At 60.2% G+C, this 27,548-nt stretch overlaps 2 protein-coding genes across 3 annotated transcripts in view; one reads left to right on the forward strand and one right to left on the reverse strand.

Moving 5' to 3' along the window:
- Positions 1-189: 189 nt before the first annotated feature.
- On the forward strand, positions 190-8,117 carry NUDT1 (nudix hydrolase 1). The gene is made up of 3 exons (XM_036240366.1): positions 190-362; positions 7,532-7,677; positions 7,871-8,117. The coding sequence occupies exons 1-3, from the start codon at positions 211-213 to the stop codon at positions 8,041-8,043; spliced, it is 471 nt and encodes a 156-aa protein (XP_036096259.1). The 5' UTR covers positions 190-210; the 3' UTR covers positions 8,044-8,117.
- Positions 8,118-9,997: 1,880 nt separating this feature from the next.
- The window catches only part of SNX8 (sorting nexin 8), a 29,725-nt gene continuing 12,174 nt past the window's right edge, over positions 9,998-27,548 (reverse strand). The window contains exons 1-11 of one of the 2 annotated variants that reach the window (XM_036240362.1): positions 25,423-25,523; positions 24,481-24,671; positions 23,304-23,421; positions 21,601-21,722; positions 19,771-19,851; positions 18,311-18,471; positions 17,669-17,801; positions 14,292-14,360; positions 13,310-13,456; positions 12,906-13,055; positions 9,998-10,693 (exon numbers count right to left, since the gene is read on the reverse strand). In XM_036240362.1, coding sequence (XP_036096255.1) covers positions 10,583-10,693; positions 12,906-13,055; positions 13,310-13,456; positions 14,292-14,360; positions 17,669-17,801; positions 18,311-18,471; positions 19,771-19,851; positions 21,601-21,722; positions 23,304-23,421; positions 24,481-24,663 — 1,275 coding nt within the window. In that variant the 5' untranslated portion in view covers positions 24,664-24,671; positions 25,423-25,523 and the 3' untranslated portion in view covers positions 9,998-10,582. Of the gene's footprint in view, positions 10,694-12,905; positions 13,056-13,309; positions 13,457-14,291; positions 14,361-17,668; positions 17,802-18,310; positions 18,472-19,770; positions 19,852-21,600; positions 21,723-23,303; positions 23,422-24,480; positions 24,672-25,422; positions 25,524-27,548 lie in introns of those variants that run through there. The other variant, XM_036240361.1, reaches the window with a different exon arrangement.

The raw sequence follows: 27,548 nt of genomic DNA on the forward strand, positions 1-27,548 counted from the left end.
GTCCGAGCGCGCACGGAACCCCGGCCGCGGGAGCTGGGGCGCGGGAGCTGGGGGACGGGCCACGGGGCCGGGAGCACGTGCCCCTCGCCGGCGCTGCCTGCGCTCTGAGGCAGCCGGTCCCCACACCCCGGCCCTGCCGCCCAGCCCGCTGCCCTCCGCCCGCGCCCGCGCGCAGCTGGCCCAGCCGGCCCTCCGCGGAGCCCCCGGGCCATGGGCGCCTCCAGGCTCTACACCCTGGTCCTCGTGCTGCAGCCGCAGCGAGTGCTCCTGGGCATGAAGAAACGCGGCTTCGGGGCCGGCCGCTGGAACGGCTTCGGGGGCAAAGTCCAAGAGGGGGAGACCATCGAGGACGGGGCCAAGAGGTGAGCGAGGCGGGCCTGGGGTGCGCGCCGCCCGAGCCCCGGGCCCAGCAGGGACGTGGCCCTTGAGGCACAGGTGACACACCTGCGGCTGCGCGGCTGCGCGTCCTCCCGCACTGGGAGGCCCCGTTCAGGTCCCAGCCTGGGTACCAATGGGTGGTGCTCCCTTCCTTTCCCTCTAAAATTAACAGTTATTTAATTTAAAAATTTTTAAAAAACAGCCCTGGCCGGTTTGGCTCAGCGGTTGGAGCGTCGGCCTGCGGTCCGGAGAGACCCGGGTTCGGTTCCCGCGAAGGGCACGTACCTCGGTTGCAGTTTGTCCCCGGCCCTGGATGGGTCGTGCAGGTGGCAGTTACTCGATGTGTCCCTTTCACGTCGATGTTTCTCTCTCTCTCTCTCTCCCTCCCTCCCGCTCTATCTGAACGAAAATTGGAAAACTGTCCTTGGGTGAGGATTTAAAAAAATAAATAAATAAATAAATAAAAACCAGCTCCCTACCCCTTAGGGTCACTGCGAAGGCCCGTGAGGCAGCACACGTCAAGGGCTCAGGGCCGGGCCACGCGCCAAGCGCTGAGCACCGTTAGCCGCTGCTGAGGAGGTGGCGGTTCTCAGGCCGGGTTTGGGAAGCTGTTATGCCGGTGTCTTGGGTTGAAAAGGCCTGGCTTCCTCTTTCTAGCTAGGGCTGGTCAGGCCTCCCAACTCCACCCCTCCCTCCCGGGCTCCCGCCTCTAGGACACCCCAAGCTGTCACCCTCCCCACCACTCTCCCTGGCTCATCTGACAAGGCGCTGCCCCTCCCCCAAGCTTTTCTTGATAAATCTCATCCCGTGTGTGTTCCCTTCACTTCCACCCTTTCCAGTCATTTCCTCATTCCTGTCTGTCCTTCCCCAGAGCACATGGGCCGGGACTGAGACTCCCATCGGTCAGGTTTGAGGGGAAGGACAGTGTGTGTCGCGGGAAGTGCAGATCTCCATCGGGACGGCTAAGAACACCCTGCACCCTGACTTCTGTCACAGTGGCTGGTGTGGGCCCATCCAACAACACCCGTGAGTGCATCGTTCAGGACAATCCTTTGTGTCTGGGCTCTTCCTGCCATTCCCTTCGAGTGGAGCAGGGTCTGCTGTCTCGGGCTGTTCGGGGCTCCAGTTATGACCACCCCGCAGCTGCTGCATCCTGAGGCTGGCGTGGGGCTGCTCTCCAGTCCTGCAGGTCTGGGGGCCATGTGCACCCTTTCCTGCTGGGCACTCACCAGGAGGGGCGCTCAGGCGGCCTGCCATAGTGGACGTTGTCGGTTTCCCAAGGTAGCTGTGCTCACTGAAGCGCCACTGATGCGCGAGTCCTGCTTCCTCCGAACCCTTGGCTATCCCGGTGCTTTCCGACTTTTCCGTTCTAGCCACTCTGGTAGGTGGGCTGACACCTCACCGCTTCATTGTTTGCCCAAGTGACTAACGAAGCTACTGAGCACCTGCCCCGTGCTGGTGGCCACTCGGGTGTCCGTGCTTGTGAAGTGTCTGCTCAGGTCTCGTGCCCACTTTTTAAATTGCGCTTGTCACTGTGTCCTTACCGATCCTCTGCTTGGCGCCTGCCCCCAAACGTTACGCGAAGTGTTCGTCACTGCAGACCACTGAGTTCTGCCTCGCGTGGTTGGACACCGTTAGGCAGCCCACGCGAAGGGTCTGTCTGGAGAACCTTGGTCATGATGTAAGCCCCTGCTTACCCCTGATAACCTGCCTGGCTTTGAGGTTCGCGCTGTGGGAAATTAACATGGCTACTCCTGCTGCCTTGTGATTAGTGGTAGCAGGGTTTGTTTTGCTCCAACCATTTACTTTTAATCAGTATGTCTTACTCTTTATTTTTTTAAAATCTTTATAGTTTTTTTAAAATATTTTTCTTTATTGATTTTAGAAAGAGAGGAAGGGTGAGGGAGAGAGAGAGAGAGAAACATAGTTTCGACAGAACATCGATTGGCTGCCTCCTGCATGCTCCCACTGGGGATCAGGCCCACAACCTGGGCACGTGCTCTGACTGGGAATCGAACCTGCGACCTCTTGGTGCAGGGTTCACACTCAACCGCTGAGCTACACTGACTGGGCTGTCTTTTTATTTTTTAATCCTCACCCAAGGATATTTTTCCAGCCATCTTCAGATAGAGTCATGGAGAGAGAGAGAGAGAAACGTCGATGTGAAAGAGACACATCGACTGGGTTGCCTCTCGCTCGACCCCGACCAGGGCCAGCGACTGAACCGCAACCGAGGTACATGCCCTTGCCCGGAATTGAACCCCTGTCTCTTTGGTCAGCTGGTTGACACTCTAACTGCTGAGCCACGGAGGCCAGGGCTTGTCTTTTTTTTTCAATCCTCCCCTGAGGATATTTTTCTATTTATCTTCAGATAGAGTGGGAGGGAGAGAAAGGGAGAGAGACAGAGAGAAACATCCACATGAGAGGGACACACTGACTGGTTGCCTCCCGCACGACCTCGACCAGGGCCTGGGACAACTGCAGCCAAGGTACGTGCCCTTGGCCGGAACTGAACCCGTGACTCACTGGTCCACGGGCTGATGCTCCCACCGCTGAGCCGCCCTGGCCAGGGCTTGTCTTCTGACCGGTGCGCTGGCCCAGCCGGCGTGCAGCATCAACATGACTTGGCTCGGTGCGATCTGCCGCGTTCATCCCTGCTTTCTACTCGTTGCCCTTGTTCTTTCCTCTGCCTTTGTCTTCCCCTCTTCTGCCTTTTGAGGTTCTAACAGCTTTTCACCCGGGTCCTTCCCTCCTTTGTCAGCATGTCAGTTGCACTTCTTTCTCTTTGCCTACAGTCACGTTGGCCCTGGAGTCTGTGATGACTCGCCTGCCCTCCAGGTGTCAGGAGGGTCTCCCAGCAGTGCCCGCCCCGCCCTCCCCGTCCCCGTGCCCTAGTGTCCTTCGCTGTATGCACAAGTAGGCGTCAGCACGGGGACAGGGGAGCGGCTTCGAGGGCGCGTCCCTGCTGTCGCTTGCGGCACACTCGCGCCTGTGAGACCAGAATGAGCGAGATGAAGTGTTTGGCCTGGACATATCCCTCCCTCGATGCTTTTCCTTCTCCGTGTGGATCTACGTTCCTGACCTGTATTACTTGCCTTCTCTCTAAAGAACGTTCAACGTTTCCTACAATAAAGTGCCTGGGTTTTTGAGAAAGTCTTTACTTCTCTGTCCCTTTTGAAGGACAGTTTCACAGGGCACAGAATTCTCGCTTGTCCCTGGCTGGTGTGGTTCAGCAGTTAGCGTGTCAGCCCGAGCACTGAAGGGCCGCAGGTTTGATTCCTGGTCAAGGGCAGGTACCTGGGTTGCAGGTTCGATCCCCAGCCTTGGTTGGGGTTGTGCAGGAGGCAACTAATTGATGTGTCTCTCTCTCATCGATATTTCTTTCCCTCTCCCTCCTCCCTTCTCCCCTCCCTCCCACTCTCTAAAAAGCAATAGAAAAAAATATCCTCAGGTGAGAATTAACGAAAAATAAAAAAAAGAATTGTAGGTTAGTGGGTGTTTTCTCTCAACACTTTAAATATCTCCTCCCCTCTCAACTCTTGCTCGCAGGGTGGCCAAGAAGACAGGTGTGGGTCTTATCTTTGGGTGTCCACTTATTCATAATGACATTTTGTCAAACAGAAGTTTACGATTTTAACGTAACCCCATACGTAACTTCTGTCTCCACGGGTACTGGCGCTCCAGGGCACCTGGACCGGCTTTGCGCCTGCCGGCCAGCAGAGGGCCAGCTCGTCCCTGCGGGCTGTCCAGATGGCACAGCCCCTCCAGTGGCAGACCACGTGTCCCCAGGGGCTGTCAGCCGTGTCATACACAGTAGTGTCCCCCCACAGGTGCCACAGCGGGTGTCCTTTCCTGCTCTCTCCAGTGTCCGCACTACAGGACCGGCTGGACCGATGACCTTGGCACAGCTGGCCAGACGCTGGCTGGACCAAAGCCACTGGGCCACAGCCCACGGCCATGGGCTCCTTCCTCGCCTCTGTCCTGACCTCACCGTGGACCAGGGAGCCATCATAAAATCCGTGGTGTTCTGTTGTTCAGACTTATCCACAGCTTGGTGACAAAGGTCTCAAAGACCCTTTTAGAGCAGCGACTTCCACTTCCAACCGGGGCGCTGCAGGAATGTTTAAAATGCGCACTGCCTGCCTGCCGTCAGGGGCGTGACCTCTTTCTGACCTCTCTTCCCTTAGACTGTCAAGTAAAAACATGACAGCAGCCAGCACAGCAGCAGCCATCCGTGGGAATGAGTCACACGTATACCTGTTTCTCTTGTTGGGCTGTCAGACTGGCGGCGTGCCGCAGGGTTTCAGTGATTGGTTCGTGTGTGCCGTGAGGCGAAGGGGGAAGTCACTCTCAGTGTTCATGAGTCTGCATTTCGGGGCCTCATCCAGCAGGTGGGGCTGTGGAGGGAGCGCCTTTCAGATTCCTGGCATCCACAAGGGTATCCCCGGGAAAACACCCTCCCTGTGTGGCCTTAGGGCGTTATGGTTTCCATGCTCAGAGCAGTAGGCCCGGGCTCTCGCGAACGCAGGGACAGTCCTCACCCTGAGCCTGGGATCAGAAGGTCGGCATCCAGGGCACACTGCCCGCCTCATGAGGACCAGCAGTGGTGAGGACAGGGGGCACCGTGCTGGCTGCCTCCCTGATGGGGACCAGCAGTGGTGAGGACAGGGGGCACCGTGCTGGCTGCCCCCCTGATGGGGACCAGCAGTGGTGAGGACGGGCACCATGCAGGCTGCCCCCCTGATGGGGACCAGCAGTGGTGAGGACGGGGCACCGTGCTGGCTGCAGGGCCGTCAGTCAGCTCTAGGAGCTTCCTCCAGGTGCCTGTCTCCTCTCCCAGGGCACCGCAGGGTATGTGGGTAGAGCTAAGGGTCAGGACGCCTTGGACAAAGGACTGTTGTGCCCCTGTCCCTGTGGCTGGACGGCGCATCCCTATGCAGGTGCGGAGTAGGGCCCAGGGTCCAGCAGCAGATGGGCCTCACTGGCCTCAGGAATGACTCTGCCACCAGCCCCAGGCCTGGCTGCCCCGGCTTCTGACCTGCGAGTGCGTCTCAGTGGTCTGGGGAGGGGGTCTGGGGCCTGCTTTGTCCTCTGAGCTGCCCTTTTGCCCTTTTTCTGTCCCAAAGCAGAGGAAGTTCAAGAGCCTCCCCTGCAGGCTCGGGGTGGCATGTGGGAGTGTCATCCCTTGAAGAACGTGCCAGTGTCCCCCAGGGCGGCATCTGAGCCTCAAGGAGGATGTGTTCTTTTCTTGGGGGAACAGGGCCCCTTGGAGTCTGTTTGGGCTGTAGGAGGGTGGGCACGCCCATCTTTTTGCCCAGCATCCCTGGTGGCCCCCAAAGCGGCGAGGACGCAGACCGCTGTGTCCCCGCTGCACGGAGGCCCCCCACGCACAAGGCAGGTGGCGGCTCAGTTGTGTTCTCTGTCGCCTTTGGGGGAGCTCTGCGCACGCGACCAGACCCCGCCTGTGGCCCTGCGCCAGGCTCTGCCGCCTGGGGCTGCTCACGTTTCACACGCTGCCCTGCACTGGGGGAGGATTCGCCAGAATTAGTCAAAACATTGACTCAGGAGGTGAAGGTTTCAAGGAGATCCACCCGCCTGCTGCCGAGGCGGCCTGCTGAGCGTTTAATTGGAGAGCCACGGGAGCCCCCACGTGAACAAACTGGGTTTTCCAGGTGAAGTCGCATTTCCATTAACTGTCTCCGTGAATAAATTCCAGCTGAAGTGGCCTCCAGGCAGGTCAGGGTGGATCCGCTGAAACGAGACGGCTTTAACCCAGTGTGTGTGTGTTTAATGAACCAGCTGTGTTCCCCGAGTCCCGCGCAGGCAGAGTAGCTGCACCGCGCCCGAGGCCACCTGGATGGAGCAAGGCTAAAGAAACTTCACCCTCAACTATAAACGGCAGGCACAATTAGAACGTTTCTGTAGAATCACATAACTACAGGGCAGAGGGGAACTGAGAGTCTCCAAACTGAGGGGTCGCAGCAGCCTGGGGTCCCCAGAGCCCCCAGCAGACACCCCAGAAAGTGCTCGCCAGGTGCCCAGGTGCCCACGCAGCAGTCAGGGTGAGGACTCGGGGCAGCTGTGTCCGTGCTCGAGGTGGGGGCTGCACATAGCGAGTTGAGACTGTGACCGTCAGCAGTTGAGAAGTGGTTGAAGCCCTGGAGGTGCGGTGTTGCTCTGCCTTGTGGGAAGGGCGCGGGTCTGAAGCGACATGTTCGTAGCTTTGTGCAGGGTGTTCAAAGGAGAAACACCCCGAGGAAAATGCCCAGGTGGTAGCAAGGCCGGGCGAGGGGTCCAGGGCTGCTCATGAGAGTCAGTCTTTGCCGTCACTGTGCAACTGGAAACTTTTTAAAAAAATATATTTTCTTTATTGGTTTTAAAGGGAGAGGGAGACAGAAACATTGATGAGAGAACATCGACCAGCCGCCTCCTTCATGCCCCCCACTGGGGATCGGGCCCACAACCTGGGCATATGCCCTCACCAGGAATCGAACTGGCGACCTCTTGGTGCAGGGTCGACTGGAAACATTGTTAAGTAGGCGGCTCACACTGTGTGCTCGGGGGCATCCTGGCTGTGCAGGTGCCGAGACAGACCCTTCCGGAACACAGCAGCCTGAGCACAGGCCAGCAGGGGGTGCTGAGACAGGCCCGAGATCCCTGCCCAACGACGGAGAGGTGGCTGGAGGGGCGAGGGTTCTCCTTGTAGGCACAGGTTGAAGCAGGAGAGACCTGCACCGTGATCCCTGCTGTCAGCCTGGGAGTGAGGAAGGATGATCTTCAAGTACAAAGGCTCCCGGCCGCCCAAGGGGAGCAGGAGCTGTGGACGGGTGGGGGATCCACGTTCTGCCAACCTCCTCCGTGAGACAGCCAAGCAGCTGTGATCCCCTCCAGGCCCAGACTGTTACATGGTCCACAGTGAGCTCTACGTACCTGAACCAGGGCCCCTCACAGCCCCGATCCCTCCCAGAACCTCTGAACGTTCTAAAAAGGTCCCAGGTAACTGCAGAGCCCTGCAGGTGGGGGCCCCTCATTCAGCCCAGATGACGGCCCTGCGTTTCCACCCACACGTCTCGAACACGTGTGCCGGTCCTCTGTCCTCTCCCGGCGCTGGGCTCGGGCTGTGTGGACGCAGGCACTGTCCATCTGCTCACAGGGAGCTGCAGGAGGAGTGTGGTGTGACCGTGGACGTGCTGCACAAGGTGGGCCACGTCACGTTCGAGTTCGTGGGTGAGCCCGAGCTGATGGACGTACACATCTTCCGCACAGACAGCATCCGCGGGACACCCACGGAGAGCGACGGTGAGTCCCCTCCGCTGGGCCTCAGCAGCCCTGCCCCCGCTCTGGCTGCCCGGGCACCTGCCCAACCCCCTTCCTGCTCTGAAACAGCAGTCGTAAGGATGAAGGTGAAAGCCCCATGCGGCACTGCTTGGAGCCCAGGAAAGGTCCGTTTGGATCTGGGTTGAAATCCATGCTCTTCCCACCCCCACTGCAGAAATGCGACCCCAGTGGTTCCCACGGGACCAGATTCCCTTCGCCGACATGTGGCCGGATGACAGCTACTGGTTTCCCCTCCTGCTTCAGGAGAAGAAGTTCCACGGCTACTTCAAGTTCCAGGGCCAGGACACCATCCTGGACTACAGGCTGCGCGAGGTGGACGCCGTGTAGAGGCAGAGCCGGCCCCTCCGCCCGCCGCGGGCCACGGCCAGCACGAGCCCAGGGCTGTTTGGGGCGTGACTGGATGGGGAGGAAAATAAAGGTCTTCCACCTTTTCAACATTCCTCACCAGACCCTTGTGCTTCTTTTAGACTGGGGGAAACAGGCACAGTCAGGGCCCAAGGTCAAAACCTGTCTAATGCATTGTAGGCTGGTCGCCCTCCTGCACCCCGAGGACGGGGCCGTCGTCCTGCTTTCTGACCAGGAGGTGGGGGCACCACCCACTTACACAAAGAACTCACTTCACCCAACTTTTATAAATATGTTTAATAATAGTCGTTCACGTTCGTTTACTGACAAAAACCTTGGAATGTGGACCATTTGTAAACAATTCCAGTTAGCTGGGTGTGGCAGTATTGACTCTGCGGCCTGGTAAAGTGCTTCACACGCAGAACTGACTCACGCAGGGGAGGAGGAAAGGCCCCTCGCACCCACCCCGACAGCACCAGCCGAGTCCCACACGCCCCCACTGGGCTTGGCTGATGAGTGTCTTTGGTGAACGAGGTGGGCGGGCGGGACCTGCACGCAGCCCTGGAGCAGGAGCGGTGGCTCTGCTGTGGGATAGCACAGCTGGGGTCCTGTCCCAGGACGAGGCTGAGGCGGCACCCTGGCTCCCTGGGGACGGCAAGGGCGGCTCGGGCAGCCAGAGGGCGCAGAAGCGGCGGCCCCTCCCGCCACCCTAAGCCCAGTGCAAGAAGCGCCTCAGCTGGCCCTGGGAGACCTCCCTGTCCCCCGTCCTGCTGCCGCCCCTGGTCTGGTTGGGGGTCTGTGTGACTCCACAGTCCGGTGGTCGCTCGTCCCTCGCCACCAAGAGGCCCCAGCCGGGGACAGCAGCTGCTGAAGAACAGAAGGGGCGGTGGTCACACTTCATGGCCCGAGTGAGCAGTGCTGGGAGGGACCAGCCCTCTGGGGCAGCACAGCTGAGAACCCGTTTCTGAAGAGACCAAAACAGCCCCTCCTGTCAGGACCTGGGAGGGGGGAGGGGGCACTGCCCAGCTCCTCCGCCCAGGAAGGCACGTAGGGGCCACAGCGGGGCCTCGGCAGGGGGCAGCAGAGCCGGCCTCCTCCCACACCGACACTTCCCCCAGGACGGCGATGTGCCTTAGCCTGTCTGCGGCTGCGTTTCCCCTAGAGCAGTGGTTCTCAACCTTCCTAACGCCGCGACCCTGTAACACAGGTCCTCATGTTGTCTGTGGGCGCATCTGCATGTGGGCGGACCTGCCTGGAGACAGTGGTGTCTTGGTTCCTAAGATCACGGGAAATGCGTGTTTTCTGATGGTCTTAGGCGACCCCTGTGAAGGGGTCGCGACCCACAGGTTGAGAACTGCTGCCTAGAGCCTCCACCTCTGCTCAGGGTCCTGCATACTACCAGATGGCACACGGCAGGAGTCGCTACACCAGACAGAAACCCAAGTGGAGCAGGGAGCCTGGAAGGCGGGGCTCCCGTGATCCCATGGTGCAGTCAGAACGTCCTGCACCTGTCCCCCAGGGGCCCACCTGCTCCATGTGCGCAGACAGGGCTCAGAGAGGGGCGCGCCCACCCCCAGCTGCAGTCCCCTCAGCCCCTGGGTGCAGGGAGGAAGGTTCTAGCCTCCCAAAAGAAGCAAGGTCAATTTGAAAGGGTAATCGCAGTGACAGACCCCCCAGTCCATGGCCCTGCCTGAATAACACCCCACTGCCCCCCTGTCCCGCCCTTTAGCCTCAAGCACCAAACAGGAGCCATCTACCCAACAAAAAGGACAGAGCAGCTCCTGGAACCTGGCCTTCCGCACCCCGGACACCCAACGGTAACAGTGCATGCATGTTGAAACCTGGAGGCCAGTCCCAGACCAGGGCCCCCACTGGGGCTCATCCCCTGCAAATGAACAGGTCGAGCGCCCAGTGGCCCTCAGTGCTGCCTCCCCTCTGCCTCTGGCTGCACCACCCCGCCCAGGGCTGTCCACGGGTCTCGCGGCCGGCCGGGCTGCACTCTAACTGACCAGTGTCTTGTCCATGGCTACAGGGACAGTCCTGCCTCCGTGCCGCTCCGGCCTCCTCCTCCCTGCTCAGCTAACGCAGCCCCATCCGCTGTTCCTGCACACGGGTGGGAGGGGTCCCCTGCACATGCCCCAGGCACCATCTGCTGGGAGAGCTGCCCTGGCCGCCCTGCCCTGCCTTCGGGTGCTGGGAGAAAGCCATTCCGGGACGTCTGAACACTTCTCCCCACCAGACCAGCAGGCCACAGTGCTGGGTCAGGGACAACAGCAGCAGACCTTACGTGGCCTCAGCTCCCATGGGCGCTCAGAGACCTGGACTCATGTCCTTGGCCCTGCTCCCTCGAGGGAAGGGGGCCATGGCACCCGGATCTCAGCCCCGCCAGCTCTGACGTCAGCTCTTCTGCTTGAGGGCGGCAGCTGGCAGGACATCCAGCGACAGCTGCCATCTGAACGGACTCAAACAGGGACACACCATTTGGAAAGACGTTTAGTGGGGGCGCCGGGTCCTCTCGGCACTACTGAGGAGACAGGCCGTCCCTCGGGGACCTCGGTGGGGTCAGGGTGCTGGTGGGTCCCACGAAGAGGCAGTGTAGCTTGGGTTTCAGGTCGTTCCACACCTTGCCCATCTGCGGGAAGGGGACAGAGGGTCAGGGTGGGCGCCGCCCCAATGCAGAGCTCTTCATCCAACACCCAGAGACAGCCTGATGCCATCACTGGGCCTGTCACCAGCCCCAGAGCCGCTCCTCCCCTCCCTGCACCACTGCCCACCCCCACAAAGCCCAACGAGGTGTGCACCCAAAACCAGAGTTGTCCCCTGCACGCAGGACTGAAGGGGCATAAGTCTGCCAGACACATAAGTTTAAGAAACATTGTATCACCCTGGCCAGTTTTCTCAGTGGTTAGAGCGTTGACCCTTGGACCAAAGAGTCCTGGGTTCAATTCCAGCCAAGAGCATGTACCTAGGTTGCGGTTCGTCCCCCGGTTGGGGTCATGCAGGAACACATGCATCTATGTGTTCCTCTCACATCGATGTTTCTCGCTCCCTCTCCCTCCCACTCTACTGAAGATAAATGTAAAAAACATCCTCCGGTGAGGATTTAAAAAAAGAAAAAGAAAAAGAAACATTGTATCATTTCTGACACTGTCTACCAGCTCTGCTGCGCTGGCCTTCTGCTCAGCAGGCCCGACCCCAGGACAGCCTCCACCAATGACACACAAGTGAGCAAGACATGGTAGGAAGAAGGCCCACCCGCCAAGCGCTGCGGTGTCCAGGAGACAGGGACCTGTGGGCACAGGGCAGGGAGGCTCCGGCGGGAGGCAGGTGTCCGAGATCAGCACTGGTGGCAGAGTGGCTCATGTGACAACAGAAAGCAGAGCCTGGCCCTGGGGATGTGCAGATGAACAATCTAGTCTCTACATCACAAGACCTGGGACCAGCAGTGTCTGCAGCAGATCCAGGATCGGGTCCCAGCAGGCTCACCCGTATCCTGCCAGGGTTCCACCCAGACTGACCAGTGTGCCCTGGAGCCCTCACATCCGTCACCTGGTGTCCCACTAAAGGCACAGATTCCCACGTCCTGGCCCCTAGAGACAGCATTCAGGGCTGTGGCAGTATCTGTGCCCCATAACCTGCTGTTGAACAAACTCCCCAGGCGGCTCTGACAGTAGCCAGGGTCTTGGCTGTCCTCCAACCTGGTCAGTCTCCGTTGCCTCCAGGCTGGATGGTAACCTCATCTTCTAACCGTGAGCTCTCCATTGTAACCCACCCTCCAGCTGTGGCCGACCTTTGTGCACGACGGACCTGACTTCGCTCTATGGCTGCTCACAGAAGCTGCCCGCCCTGCCCTGCGCAGGCCTCCCCAGAGCGTGGCAGCCCCTTCCTCTCCCACCTGCCACCATCGGGCTCTCCTGCTAGTCTGTGTGGCCCCAGATGGCAGGGCGGGTGAGTCCAGCTGTGTGCGCAGCACAGCCGCAGACCGAGTGGCGACTCGCAGCCCCGTTCCCCAACTCCCCAGGCTGCCGTACTTTATGCCTTTGTTCGGATATGAAGACTGAACCACAGACACTGCCAACCCCACCAAGGCCACAGAGCCCACCACAGCCGCAGAGCCACGGCCACGAGACCGGGGTATGAGTCAGCGTTATGGAAATTCCGAGCCTGACACCCCCATACCAGGCCAAGAAGCTGGAGGGGCCACCGGCTGATGCCCCCTCGGAGGTGACTGCGCAGTACTAAGGCGCCCAGGACAGACCGTGTCGGGAGCAGGGCTGAACTGCCCCAGGCAGTGAGCGTGGGGCTGCAGGGGGTCGGCTCCCGCGTTTCTTCACCCCGGCCTGCCAAGGGCCTCGGCCGCCTGCAGAGGGGCACGCGTGTCGCGGTTTGGGAAGGGGAGCCCAGGGCCAGCGACAGGAGCTAGGGTGGGTGGCTCTGGGTAGTTCGGACCAAGCAGCGTCCGCGTCCACATCTCAGACAACAGCGTTTCTCCCCACAGGGACCAGAGCCTGGAGGCGGCTGAGCGGCTGACACCCCCACTCCGGTGCCCCACCTCTCACCCTGACCCCCATCCTTCTCTCAGTTCTGGGGACCTGCTTTACCTGCCCGCTGGATCCCTCCAGAGACAAGAAGTGCTCCCAAGGCCTCGCCCTGCCCCCACCCCCGCCCCCACTCCCACCCCCACCCCCACCCCCGGGGCCTGAGGACAACCCGGCTGCACAAGGCGCAGGAGATCTGGGCAGTGTGGAGGGGCCTGTGCTCTCCCCACTAGCTCTCCTAAGGCATCCTTCAGGGTCGGCCGCAAGGGAGGCACTGGCCAAGACGGGGTGCGCAGGGGAGCCCACCTCCTTGTGTCCCTGGATCTGGGAGTTGACAAAGGCCCCGAGAATGTGGGAGGTGAGGGGCAGGTAGACGTGGACCAGCTGCGTCTCCTGGTGCAGGCAGTACAGGGAGAAGTGGTTCCGGAGCTCCATCGTCTGGATGGCGTTCTCCTGCTGTGGAGCAAAGAGCCTCCCTCGCTCCCGGCCCGGCGGACAGTCCTGGCCACACACTGCCGTCCTCCAGGGCCCACCCACCCTCCCTCCCTGCAACTCCCACAGGGCCAGCCGGGCGCCCAGCGGTGCAGAGGGAACCACCAAGGACGTCTGAAGTGTGGCTCCGGGATTGCCGGAGGCCCCCAGCCCCCCAGGCCCGGAGCACCCCCAGCCCCCCACGCCCGGAGCACCCCCAGCCCCCACGCCCGGAGCACCTCCACGATGCGCGACTCCAGCTGCTCCACGGCCTCGGGCTCGCGGCTGTGCACGGCGGCGCTCATCTGCCTCTTCATCAGGCCGTACTTGTGCAGGGCCCGCTGGTGCTTGTGCAGCACACCCTTCTCGTGCCGCTCGCACAGGTCCTGGGGGGAGCGAGAGCTGCAGCCCCGCCCGCAGAGGGCGCACCATGGGGAAGGCGGACCCAGAGTCGGTGCTATGAGCATCCCACGTGTGAGAGGCCTTTCCAAGATGACTTTTCTCTTAAAAGGGTCCACACACACCCACTCACTCCACGCTCAGAAAGTGCTCAAGGGAGAGAGCAGCTCCGATGAGGGGCCCTGGCTGAACCACACACCAAACCCACGTGAGATGCACCACGTGTGGGCAGAAGTGGACGCCCCCTCCAGAAAGCAGCACCCCTCCAGCAGCGGGAAGGAGCACGGCCTCTCCCCGGGGCCTGAAATACCCCAATCAGAAGTCCCGGGGGAAACGAGCCGCACCGTCACCGGCTGGCCGCCAGCCCACTCCGTGGAGGAAACTCCTGGAACATTCCCACAGCGCTGGGCCAGCTCCGTGAGCTCACACGGGGCTCAGGCTTCACAGATGAGACATTCCACCATGACACCCGCGGGCAGAAAGTCGCCGGGCCGGGGCTGAGGCCCAGCACCTCTGAACCTCCTCCGCTGGAGAGGCGGGCGAGCTCTGCAGAGCTGCGGTATCCCCACAAGGCACACGTGTGCGCGCGCGCGCGCACACACACACACACACACACACACACACCCCGCTCGAAGATCAGGGACACCTGCTGGGCCACAGCCCAGAGCACTCCACAGCACTTGCCAAGGGGCCATGACATCAGAGATTCAACTGCACAGCCCCTGCCCTCCACGCCCGGGCTCCCCGACTCTTCCCAGCCCCGGGGAAGACCACAGGAGCTTCTCAAGAGCTCTGCCCCAACGGGGTACAGCCCAGACTCACTTTATAGGACTGGAGCAAGTCCAGGAAGAGGTTCAGCTTCTCCACCACGTCAGTCTCTTCCTGTTTTCCCTAGAACACAGGCTGGGTTACCCGCCGCCAAGCACACGCAGGACCGAGACCCACCGGAGTCATGCTGTCCGCAGGCCTGGGCAGGCCTTCCCCAGAACCTCAGCCAGCTCTGCAGAAGAGCCCACACCCGACAGCCCCAACACAAGGCAGAAAAGCCGCAGAACCCAGTGTCTGATGAGTGGGCCACCTGCCCACACGTGCTGGCTTTCGACACTGCATGTCCTTCCCACGTTCCAAAGCCACCTCTCCCACATGCACCAGGACAGTCAGCGCTCCAATGCCCGCCCAGCAGCTCGCCAGCCCTACAGAAACCTGAGTGTCCACCTGGAGCTGGGAGCTTGCTGGACAGGCAAAGCCAGTGGGAGGGACGTGGCTGGACAGAGGGAGTCAGTCATGCAGCTTTAACAGGCTGTGGGCAGGGACAGTCTGTAGCAGCAGGACTGCCTGTGACACACCTGAACACAGGTGTGTGGTGCTGAGGCTGACACAGGAGATGCGAGAGGGCCGCCTGTGGCCACACGGGGGGGAAGGGCCAGAAGGCACATCTGGATCCCACACATGATGTGCACACAGGTGGTACAGCCATCGAGATAAACCGACAGGCACAGAGTGAGCACGCAGTGAACCGCACAGATCATTTGCAAAACCACAGAGACCTGCCGTGGCAGGTGGGCGTCCCTGGTAATGACAGAGGGGGTGAGGTGCCGCTCTTGGAGTACTCACAGCACCCTGGGAACACAAATACGACTGGGTCAGCTTAGTGCCTCTCACGGCTGTTAGCCGAACACCTGCCCCAGGTGTTAGCTGAGACCTCTTCCAGGTGTTAGCCAAACACCTGCCCCAAGTGTTAGCTGAGCCCCTGCCCCAGGTGTGAGCTGAGCCCCTGCCCCAGGTGTGAGCTGAGCACCTCTCTCAGGTGCACCACCAGCTCCTCAGGGAAGCGGGTCCCAAGACAACATCTAGAGCTGCAGTGTGGCCCACAGTGGAAAGCTCATCTCATAGCCCACAGGGAGGGTGCAGCCAGGAGGAAGCAGACGAGAAGGAATGAGAAGGGCAAGTCTGATGGGGACACAGCAGTGGCCTGGGAGCCAGGGGCTCCTGCTAAGGCTCTGGCACCACCTCGGGACCAGGGGTGCTTGGGCCCGAGCTCAGAGCGGTGAGGCTACAAGAACATGCCCGGTGGCCAGAGGCGCCCAGATCCTTAGGCTCTCAGGGCTCTCCCCAATCACGTCACCTGCTGACAAGTCCTGTTTCTGGTTCACTGCCTCACAGACCCCAAACCACCACCACCTGTGCCTTTACCAGGAACATCCTGTCACCATGGAAACAGCCCACCTGGGTCTCACCTCTCTGGCCGGGACAGTTGCCAGGTCTCCCAGCAGGTCTGGGGAGAACAGACCAGGACACGTGAGACAGAATTAGGGAACCAGCCCTCACTCATCCTCGCTCGCTCAGCGAGAGCAAGTCCTGGGGGGTCGCTGGTCCGACCCAGATTCACGTTAAAACTACTCATCTCACTTCAATGTGAAAGCCACCAAGGGCAACGAGAATATCCAGGAAATGACACCTCTTCAGATGTGAGATTTCAAAACAGCACTCAAGAAACCAGATCAGTCTTGAAGCCGGAGGAACGTCCAACTTCAAGCTCAAACCACATCGGAAGCCGGGCCCTGGCCCTGCCCCTCGTCCGGGTGGAATCGGCGTCTGAGTCCGAATCAGAAAAGACGCTAGAAATAATCCAGGGAGGGGTTTCCATACTGTCCTCGGGGTCAGGGGGAACCTGTCCCAACCCTAGGCTACCTGGGAAGTAGGAGCAGTGTGGGCCAAGGGCCTGCAACAACAGCTTCATTTTATATATATTTACTCCTCACCCGCGGGCTGGTTATTTTTTTGTTTGAGAGAGAGGAAAAGAGGGGGAGGGGGAGAGAGAAACATGAGTGAGAGAGAAACATGGATCAGTTGCCTCCCGTACGCACCGTTGCCAGGGATCGAACCCACAACTCAGGCATGTGCCCCGCCTGAGAATGGGACCTGAGACTCTCACACGGGACAAGGCTCCAACTGACCGAGCAGCAGCCAGGGCAGAATCGCTTGCTTGTGTTTTACAGGCCGAGCTTTGAGCAGAGGTCCAGCAAGTCAGATGAAATGTGTTCTTAATGATCCAGCCCAGCCCGCTTGCTTTCCACCGACGGGGAAACGGGCACCAGATCAAAGTAACCTCAGCGAGGTCCCAGCACAGGGCTCTGCGGGGCGCACGGGGTGCGCCCGCCTCTCCCCACCGCCAGACCGCCGCAGCCACGTCCTGGGTCCTCCCCCAACTGTCAGACTGGAGGTGGCCCGGCTCCAGCACCAGCCCCCAGAGACCAGCGCCGCCCACCGTCTCTGCAGAGAACACACAGGCGCCGGCGGCAGAGAGAAAGCCCAGGACTTTCCAGACCAGCAGCAAGAACAGTCCCTCATCAGCCCTGAGAGGCATCGTGGGCGCCCTGAGCGCCACCTGGAGCCGGAAAAGCCCCCGGCGGCACCGCCACAGACCCGCCACCACTGTGTGGTTCTCCGGCTTGCTGCCAGGCAGGCTGCCAGGCCCTCACAGATCACATGGCTTCGGGTCATTTGAAACCGTCTGCTGCCTGGCCGGTGTGGCTCTGGACTGAGCGTGGTCCCGTGGACTGAGAGGTCCCGGTTCCATTCCTGGTCGGGACACAGGCCCGGGCTGTGGGCTCGACCCCCAGTAGGGGGCGTGCAGGAGGCAGCTGATCCATGTGTCTCTCTCACATGGATGTTTCTATCCCTCTCTCGCTTCCTCTCTCATAAAATCAATTAAAAAAACATGTTAAATAAGTAAAACCATCTGCTAGCAGCCTCAACGCCATTCCCCAAGAACGAGGCAGCCAACTCCCACCTGGGAGTTCTGAGTTTTACAGGAGAAAAGCAGCCAGATGACCCCTTCGGCCTGAGGGTAACAGTCCTCACACAGCACCTGCCCGCCCGGCAGACGCCTCTCCTGGGGTCCAGTGGGTGGGGCAGCACAGCGACGTGGGTCGGGTGCAACCAGGAGTGACACCCACGGTGGCAGTTTCAAGGCCCATCATCTCTTCTTGGCAAACTCTCAGGACCAGAACCCCATCTGCTTTGCTGCCAGCAACCCTCCCACGGGGAGCCACCCGGAACAGATGGGGACGTGCGGTCCTGGCCCGAGAGCAGTGGCCACTCGCTCCCGACTCAGAAGTCTGCCGTCACCTGGGGAGATGCTGCCGCAGGCGGGCCCGGGGGTTCCCTGCAGCAGGAGCGGCGGGGGCTCCACTCACCTGCTGCGCAGCCTTGTCGGCGAGCAGCGCGAACTCCACGGACAGGCCTTTCAGCGCCTGTTTGAGGGACCCCCACGTGCTACTGTTCAGAGCGGCCCAGGAGGGGAGTGGGGTCGTGTCAGACCCTAAAGCACTGCGAGAAAACAACAGGAGGAGACACTCAGGGCCAGTCCGACCGACGCCACGTCATCGGGGTCACCTGCACATCTGCTAACCTGGACCCTCGCTACTCAAAGTGTGGCCTCGGGGCGCCTGGGAGCCTGCTAGGAAGACCCATCTCAGCCCCCACCTGCTGCCCCGCCTCCTCCCTGCTGGACCACCTGCTGGGTGCAGGGCGTTCCAGGTGAAGGCCCGCCTCCTCCACAGCACAGGGGTACCCAGCCCTCCTGCCCTTTCCGAAGTCAGTCTTCCTGTCTGACCCTGACAGCAGGGAAATGACCAGCGAGAAGCTGGCAAGCAGCCATGTGTGGGAATCCACAACTCTGCCTAAATCCTCCATCTTCTTCTCCCAGATGTGATCCCCCATTTGCCCAACACCTCCCCTTCCCTTTGGACTGAAACAAGGCAGAAAGAGGGTCATCATGGTAAACACCTAAGCCCAGCACCGAAGCCCAAGCCACCCCCACCTAACGGACCACCTGCCTTAATTCCTTCCCGAACATGAGAAGGTCAGCAGCATTGTCGATGGCCCTGGACGCCATCCGCTCGGCCCGGTCGCGAAGCTTGTAAAAGCTGTTGTGGATGTTTCTGATCAGCTCCCGGCTGACCGCAAACTGAGTCTGAATGTCGGCTGGCAGGAAGTCCTGACAGGAGAGGAAACTGCATCACCAGACGTGTGACGCCCTTCGGGAAAGATGACCCACAGGAGACAGACAGGTCACTGAGCCCAAACTCTAGATCCAGGTCACGTGGAGACCAGTCCGGGACCCCTCGTGTCTAAGAGAAACTTCGCCACACAAACAGCCAAATGATCCTGCGAGGTCACGACCCTAGTGTCCACTGAAACTGCCCAAACTGAGGTCCTGCCGAAAACACCCAGAGAATGACCTTCCACTTGGGATCATGGGTATAGAGCCCTGACTGTCCACCCACATGAAGGACCTCTGCGGCCTCATTTTCCACCAGCTTCACCGTTAACCAGCTGCATCACGCTTGGAAAACAGGAAGCTTAAGGAATAAAATGAAGGTAAAGGCTCTCTTGAGATTTTGTTTGGAAAAGCAGCTTAAGAAGAAAAAAGAGCTACTGAACAGCTACTGTAATCCTTTTGAGAAAAAGACCAGATTAACTAAACTTAAAATAAATCATGGCTGCCTAGCCGGTGTGGCTCAGTGGTTGAGCACTGATTCATGCACCAAGAGGCCGCCGGTTCGATTTCCGGTGCCCAGGTTGTGGGCACGATCCCCAGGGGGGACATGTAGGAGGCAGCCAGTCGATGTTCTCTCATCAATGTTTCTCTCTCTCTCTTCCTCTCCCTTCCTCTCTCTCTAAAATCAATAAAGAGCCCTGGCCAGTTTGGCTCAGCGGTTAGAGCGTTGGCCTGCGGTCCGGAGAGACCCGGGTTCGGTTCCCGCTAAGGGCACGTGCTTCGGTTGCAGTTTGTCCCCGGCCCTGGTTGGTCGTACGGGTGGCAGCCACTCGATGTGTCCCTTCACGTCGATGTTTCTCTCTCTCTCTCCCTTCCTCTCTCTCCCTCCCACTCTAGCTGTACAAAAAAATGGAAAAAATATCCTCGGGTGAGGATTAAAAAAAAAAAAAAAAAAAAATCAATAAAGAAAAAAAAATTATTTTTAATAAAATAAAACAAATCACGGCGACCGTCAGTGCCCTGAAATCCGAAAGGCTGGTGACCAAGCGTGTGTCCATCTGAGCCACAGGAGCCTGGGGCGGGAGGGAGCACCTGCTGGCCCGGGCGGCACGGCGCTGCTGTCCACGAGCTTGGCAGGTGGCAGCCTCCCTGACCTGTGGCCTCTGCACGGAGGGCACCGGCCGTGAAGCGTGGGTGAAGTGAGGGCCCTGGCACGCCGGAGACCCAGTCCACACTGCCGACAGAGGTGGTTACTGCCCTGGGGAGCGGGAGTCGCAACCAAGCCCAGACGCGTACCTTGGCCCGAGGCGCCAGCTTACAGCTCAGGAACTCATCTCCAGCACACTGAGCCGACTCCTTCAACTTACTCTGTACGTCCTGCAAAAGGGGAGAAGAAACAGCCGCTGCAGCCGGCAACAGTGGGCCGAGCCGTCTGTGACAGCAAGCCCGGCCCTGCCCCAGAGCCGTGCCCCAGGCCGCTGCAGGGCGAGAGCCCCACCCCTCGCTGGCCGGTCCCCATCCCCGCTGCTCTTAGGCGCCAGGGTGGGCGCCCAGGGGCCGGAGCCTGACTTCTCAGTCCGCAGCTGCACGCAGCCAGCTCTGCAGCGGGAACCCCTCCCCTCCACTACAGACCCTGCCGACTTGTTAGGGCCACAGGGGAGCAGAAATGGAAGCTGGGTTCCGCCTTCCTGGGGACAGACCTGGGAGCTGGTGGGCAGAGGGTGTGGCACGCGGGTCCTGACCGGCCCCGGCCATGCTGAAGGAGAAGGCCCCAGAAAGAGCCCGGGACATGCAGGCAGACACCCTAACACAGCTGTTCGGGGGGTGGAATCCAAAACTTCAGAGATGCCCTGAAGATGTCGGAACCCTCTCGTTCCACAAAACAAGGGAACAGAGCCCTGGCCGGTGTGCCCGTGGATAGAGCATCGACCCGCACACCGAAGGGTCACAGGTTCGATTCCTGGTCGCGAGCAAGTACCTGGGTTGCAGGTTCGATCCCCAGCCCCAGCTGGGGGGCCTGTGCAGGAGGCAGCCAATCGCTGTCTCTCTCACATCAATGTTTCTCTCTCCCCTCACCTCCCTCTCACTCTCTCTGAAAAAATTAATGGAAAAATACTCTCAGGTGAGCATTGAGAGAGCGAGAACGAGGTCGGGGTTCCAGGGATACCCCATCTGTGTAAAAAGCCAAGGGGTCGGTGGAGATAAAGCGTCCTGACCAGGTGGCCTGGCTGGACCCCAGCCGCACCCGCCGCTCCCCCTCCTTGGGCTCCAGCCAGCGCGGCTCCCGTGGCCCAATTCCTCTTCTGCGGCAAGTTCTCTGTTCTGGGGGAACCGGCCTACTCCCAGGAACAAAGCCCACACCCCCGCTATGTGCGCAGCACCCACACGTCCCAGTGGGAACGCCTGAGGTGTCTCCAGGGGCCAGAGGCCGGTTCTGCCTCTAGGACGCCAGGGGAAGGGGAGCCAGCTCCGCCAGCTCTGCCCTGTGCTCTGACCCTGGGCCACCCTGCAGCAGGGCTGAGGGTGGGGCCAAGCCCCTTCCCGGGCCCCGCTTAACATGGGTCCCTCCCACAGAGGGGACAGAAACACGTGCACCGCACCAGCCACATGTCCTGGATGGAGCTCCATCCCACCCCCACAAGGAGAGGGTCCCCCGGGCAAAACCGCCCTTGCCACGCAGAGCTGACTGTCCCGCTTCCTGCCGCTAATCTCCACGCCTGCCTGCAGTCTGGGGGAGCTGCCACCCTGGTTTCTAACTGAAACTGAAGTGCTGCAGACTACTCCCAGGACACGCCCACCAAAGCGCTGGCTGGTGTTTCTGGTGGCCCTTCGTCCAACGTGGCCTTTGTTAGAAGTAAACACTCATTCACATCAGGAGTCCATGAACCCTCCAAACCACACAGCCACCCCCGTGCACCAGCGTCAGGTCCCAGTGGCACTGAGAACACCGCTCCACGCAGACACCCAACACCCTGCAACGTCCAGTCCCACCTGACCTGCCACTCGGGCCGACGACGGTCTTAGCCGTGGCGCTGCTGTGAAACAGACCCTCAGGGCAGCCACACCGGGACACAGACAGGACACAGGGCTGAGGGCCAGGACCCGCCGTGTCTCTCGTGTACTCACGGGGCCACTGAAGGACAGGAACAACCTGAGGACCACGTCCTCCGAGAAGGGGGGGTGCCGGGCCACCAGGTTGATGAAACGCTTCAGGGCTCTCCTCCGGGCTTCGATGAACTCCCTGTCCGCTGAAGACAGAACACGGGGTCACCTAGCAGACTCCGGGGCACACACCCCTTCGGGTGGGGGACCCTGCGCTCTTGGGGCCCAAGGCTGTCCATGCGGAGTGTGTGGAGCATCTGAGAGAGGAGCCCAGAGCTGGCGCACGGCCAATGGACATCACACCCAAAGAGGCTGAGGGAGCCCTGGCCGGTTTGGCTCAGCGGTTGGAGCGTCGGCCTGCGGTCCGGAGAGACCCGGGTTTGGTTCCCACTAGGAGCGTGTACCTCAGTTGCAGTTTGTCCCCGGCCCTGGTTGGTCATGCGGGTGGCAGCCACTCGATGTGTCCCTTTCACGTCGATGTTTCTCTCTCTCTCTCTCTCTCTCTTCCTCTCTCCCTCCCACTCTATCTGAACAAAAAATGAAAAAATGTCCTTGGGTGAGGATAAAAATATATATATATATTATTTTTAGCCCGGCCAGTGTGGCTCAGTGGTTGCACCAAGAGGTCACCAGTTTGGTTCCCAGTCAGGACACATGCCCAGGTTGTGGGCCCGATCCCCAGTGGGGGCAAGCAGGAGGCGGTCAATCGATGTTTCCATCTCTCTCCCTCTCCCTTCCTCTCTCTCTAAAAATCAAAAAAGGAAAAAACATATGTATTATTTTTAAGTCACTGAGAAACAGCCCTGCAGAGCAGCAGACACCGCCCCGGAAGGCCGGCTCACGGATGCTGACCCGCAGGGCCGGCAGTCCTGAGCCCGAAGCAGCGACCACACCGTGGGGCCCGGCGCACAGGTCTCAGTAAGCGTTCACCTTCCGCAGGACACTCGGTGCCGCCTGCCCCACGCACCCTCCCTGTCCACGTCACGACAGGCCCTTACGTGGGTGAGAAGAAAGTCCCATCATCTAGACTCTGAGGCCGTGACCGGGAGAGGAGAAGGTCTGTAGGCACAAGGCTAAGATTTCGGAATGCCAGGGGCTAGAAGTCTGTATTGAATCTCCAGCTACTTCCCTTTCAAGTGCAGCGTCACTTTGGCATCGCAAGGAAAACAGCAGAAAACCAGCCCTCGGCCTTGGGCTCTCGCCCTCTCCTCGAGTTCTACTCCGAGCCTGAGAACAGGCTGTGACACCGAGGTCACGGACACGGCCGGAAGGCAGCTGCATCCCGGGGGACACAGGCCATCCAGAGGGCCGGAACCTGCGGGCTCACCGAGCCCCAGGTAAGTGCAGGTGCAGCGGGGAAGATGTGGCATTTTTAAATGTCCTTCGAGATTGGATTAGATTAGGCGGCCTCCCCTCCGTGCTTCCCTGCCCCTCTGAGAAGCCACCTAGTGCCGGGGGGGCAGTGAGGTCCCCAGGCCTTGCAAGCGCAGGTGGAACAGCAGCATTCTGGGCCCCCCCCAGGAGCTCCAGCACATCCGGGCTCCAGCCAGGAAGGAGCACTGGGGTCCGCTCCTTCTCCCTTGACAACGGGGCCAAGCAGAGGGCCTAGCTGTGACCCGGGACTGTGGGGGGGTGGTTACTGCGCGGGGGGACGACAACCAGGAGCAGACAGTAGAGCTCAGCACCCGGGGGCAGCCCACTCCCAACGCCCCAGGGCCCAGCTGTACCTCCCAGCGCCCTCTTGGGCGGCAGGCTGGGCACCATGCGGTACGGGAACTTCTGCAGCAGCAGCTCGCGGAAGACCACGAAGTCGTTGTACCGTCTGTGCACGGAGGACCTGAAGCGCTGCGAGGCCGAGGGATGCGCGCTCAGAGGGAGCCCCGTCCCCTGAACCCGCGGCAATGACGCCGCGAGCCCTCAGCTTCCCGCCAGGCCTCACCGGGCAGAAGCGCTTGCCTGACAACGTGCGCGCAGCCGTGTCTACAATGCGACATGCTGCGTGGGTTCCCAATAACACAGCCCAGCGGACAAAGCTGGCCTGGGAGGCTACACACTGTGTGATCCCAGCTCTGTGACTCTCTGGAAAAGGCAGGACTATGGGCAGTAGAGAGGTCAGGGGCTGCCAGGGGTAGGGGCCGAGGGGGGGTGAGCAGGGGCAGCACGGGGGACTCGGGGGCACATGACAAGCACGTGGACACATGTTGTCAGCATTTGTCCAAACCCGTGGAACCTGCAGGGGCCCTGGTGCAGACTGGGCCCGGGTGGTAGGGAGTCAGTGTGGGGCCGCCGACTGCAGCAAACGCACCCCTCTGGTGCGGTGCTGGGAGCGGAGGAGGCTGTGCGTGTGGGGTCGGTGGGAGCGGGAAATCTGTACCTTCTGCTATAGCCTGAAACTGCCCCAACTAGAGAGTCTATAAAAACGGTAAGTGTGGCCCGGGCCGGTTTTGCTCAGTGGTTAGAGCGTCGGCCTGCGGTCTGGAGAGACCCGGGTTCGGTTCCCGCTAAGGGCACGTACCTCGGTTGCAGTTTGTCCCCGTGCGGGTGGCAACCACTCGATGTGTCCCTTTCACGTCGATGTTTCTCTCTCTCTCCCTCTCCCTCTCACTCTATCTGAACAAAATATCAAAAAAATGTCCTCGGGTGAGGATAAAAAAAACAAAACGGTAAGTGTGCACATGAAGGACAAACAAGAAGTCAGGTGTGCCCACCTCTATGGGGATCCTGCCCAAACGCACCTAAGCAGCAGCGCCCCGGAGCACAGGGATGGCGAGGGCAGTCTGCGCCACCAGGTGCAGGGACGTGAACACCCTGGCAAGGCCTGCTGGGCAGCCCGCTCCCTGCCACCCACTCCTGGGCCTCTCCTTGAGGCCAAGCGCCCGGACGCCCTGGCCATACATGGGTTACCTGGCTGGAAACCTCGTACTCCACATGCTTCAGGAAGAGGCCCTTCTTCTCGGGGACGAGGTCCACCTGCACATTGTCCCTGGCCAGCAGCTCCTGCAGGCTGTGCGAGAGCAGCAGCGGGTTCCCCTGCGGCACCTGCATTCGACCGGGGTCCGGGTCCCTCTGCTCGCTGACCTGGGGCATGGGCAAGTCTGCAGGAGAGAAGGTGATGCTCAGCAGGACCGCCACTCGGAAAGGGGGCTTCTGCCAGCTCTCAGCCCCCGCACCGTCAGCTAGCCCCGTACAGTGACTCAGGCACCGGCAAACCCCATGCCCGCCCAGGTCACACCCGCTCATTCACTCATGAAGCCGGTGCTCAGAGCCATGCCTGCTCTGAGGGCCTGTCTACCCATGAACCAGCAAATACACCCGCATTTCTAGGGCCAGTCAAATCTCATTCAACATGGGGAAGGAAAGGAAAGTGCCAGGTCCTGTGCGAGAGAGTCCTTTTCTCTAGAGCAGAGTAAAGGGGTGTGAAACGAAAGTACTGGCCGCGTATCTGACTGCGGGCCCTGGGTCTCCACAACACAGACCAGCTCAGTCCTTCTCATGGGAGACTCCTGCATGCCTGCCTAGGGCTAGGATCCCTAGTCCTGCAAATCGAAGGCTCAAGCCCCCAAATTTCAGCTCCGTGCAGACAAGAGTCGGCACGCACCGCCCACACAGCGGCGGCGGCTGCAGAGACGCTAACCCTAACGAACGCACAAGCAGGAAAGTCACGCTAAGAAGTCAGATCGGTTTTCAGGGCAGAGCTCCAAAGAGAAAAAACTCTTTTCAATAAAAAACTATGTCGAGGGCCCCCACAGGGGAAGGTCTCATGCCAGTCAGTACAGGCAAGTGCAGATGTCTCTTTTTTCCAGACTTCCCAGTGTGGCTGTATCGCCTTCCATGACTGACTCTTACCGCGACAGTCCTCTGGGTGACACTCTGCAGAGAGCTGATGACGGGGCTACCTGCACCTGTGAAATCACGCAAAATCACTCGGCGTTTGAGGAGTTAAAATGTAGCTGCCTTTATCTGACCTTAAAGCCTAAGAAAAAAAATAAACCAAGGCCCAACTTTTACTCGGGAGCCCCCAGGGCCCAGAGAACTAAGTAGCCAGTGCTCAGAGACCGTGAGTGCCCAGGGACAGAGCAGTCCTCAGGCGGAGGGACAGCGGCCCTTCCATCTGCACTTGCATCTCTTCCTTCTTCTTTTTTAAATGTTTTTATTGGTTTCACAAGAAGAAGGAAGGGGGAGAGAGAAACATCAACCGGCTGCCTCCTGCACACCCCCTACTGGGGATTGAGCCCACAACCCAGGCGTGTGCTCTGACCAGGAATTGAACCAGGACCTATCAGTCCATGGGACAACGCTCAACCACTGAGCCACACCGGCCGGGCCCCTCTTCCTTCTTAATTCCTGTTCTGTGGCCTTACTGTCAATGTAGTCACACAAGGTAGTCACACGCATGTAACTTGTTAAAACGTGTGTGTCTGTGTGTACGCATGAGTGTGAGTGTAATAGGGGTGTGCATGTGTGTATGTGTATGTGAGTGTCAATAAGCAACAGCATTTCTTCACACCTGCCCCAGGGACACAGCGACGACGGGCGATGCTGAGCCTAGTAACCATCCACCCATTCAGCAAACAGCCCAAGTGTCCACCACTGCCAGCTGCAGCCTGCAAACATCCAGAAGGGGGCATGGGGCGTGTGCTGGGGCAACAGTACCAAAGCCCTGAGGGTTGGAGAGAGGGGGCGGCACAGACCAGGACGCACCCCGAGAGGGCAGCTCACCATCCGTTCTCAGTGGCGCCCTGGGAACTGAAAATAAAACATGGGAACTGAACGACAGGGAACTGAGTGGCACGAGAAAGCGCCCATTTAATGAAAAATGAAGCCGGAATGAACAGAGAGAAACCAGAGGAGGCAGGGAAGACCCTTGGGGGCACCGAGGTCTCTCCACACCATTAAGTGAGATGGTGTGTGACAGAAGCCAGACACAAAAGACCAGGCGTGGGACGGTTCCATCCCCGTGAAACACCCAGAAGAGGCCAAAAGCACAAACAGAAAGCAGGGCAGAGCCGGTCCTGGGCCACGACTCCACGCTTCCATTCACTGAACTAGGACAGCGCGCGTTTCCCACAAAATCAGGAAGGCAGACCAGCTCCGCTGCCACGTGAGGGACCTCACCTGCCAGAGGGCAGGCTCCTGTAGACGAATGGCCAAGGTCACCGACAGGCTTTGACAGTCCAAACAAAGGGACACCCTCACAAGCCAATTCAAGAGCAGAGCCTGGACGAGGCCCCACGGAGACAGAACAGGTTGGAGAGGAGGCCAACCAGGCCCCGCACCAGAAGGCTGGGGACGGGACGGGTTCTGACCTCGGACAGGCATGGGCTGAAGTCAGCTTCTGTCACTGCCTAGCTGTGTGGCCTAGTGAGCGGCCACCTGAGCTCAGTCAGTGAACTAAGGGTAAGGGTGCAGCCCTGGGCCCGGCCCTCACCCTTGTGTCCTGACCACAGGCCTCTCGACGGGCACCCCAGCTCTGACCCGCAGGCACAGGGCGGCCCCGCCATGCGGCCAGCCTCCAATGCACCGATGAAACTGCAGACGCACAGATGCAGTTGTCCCACCACATGCGCCAGCCTGCAGCAGGCATCCCGCCAGGTCTGTGTCCAGAGCTGTCCAGCTCCAGGATTCCATCAGCAGTGACATCTGGGGACCTTGCTCACCAGAGTCCAAAGGCCCAGAAACACCGGGGTCTGCCCAGTGAGCCATGCCATCACCCATGCCCTAGTTTTGCCAAGCCGACCTCACTCAGCAAATGCTGATCGGGGCAGAAGTCCCGGGGAGGGGCCCTCTGCACAGTGGGCACAGGCCAGCCACTCACAGGTGGCCACGCCCCAAGTGGAGGAGTGGCACAAAACACGGGGGTCCCCTTAACTCCAAGCGGCCCCCCACTGAGAGAGCCCCTCACAGTGTAACAAAGGGTCATCTCGTATCACAGGCAGCAGTGAGGAAGGTCCTGTGGTCCCCACTCAGTGCAG

The sequence above is a fragment of the Molossus molossus genome, unplaced genomic scaffold (assembly GCF_014108415.1).
Source record: "Molossus molossus isolate mMolMol1 unplaced genomic scaffold, mMolMol1.p scaffold_m16_p_4, whole genome shotgun sequence".
NCBI lineage: Eukaryota > Metazoa > Chordata > Mammalia > Chiroptera > Molossidae > Molossus > Molossus molossus.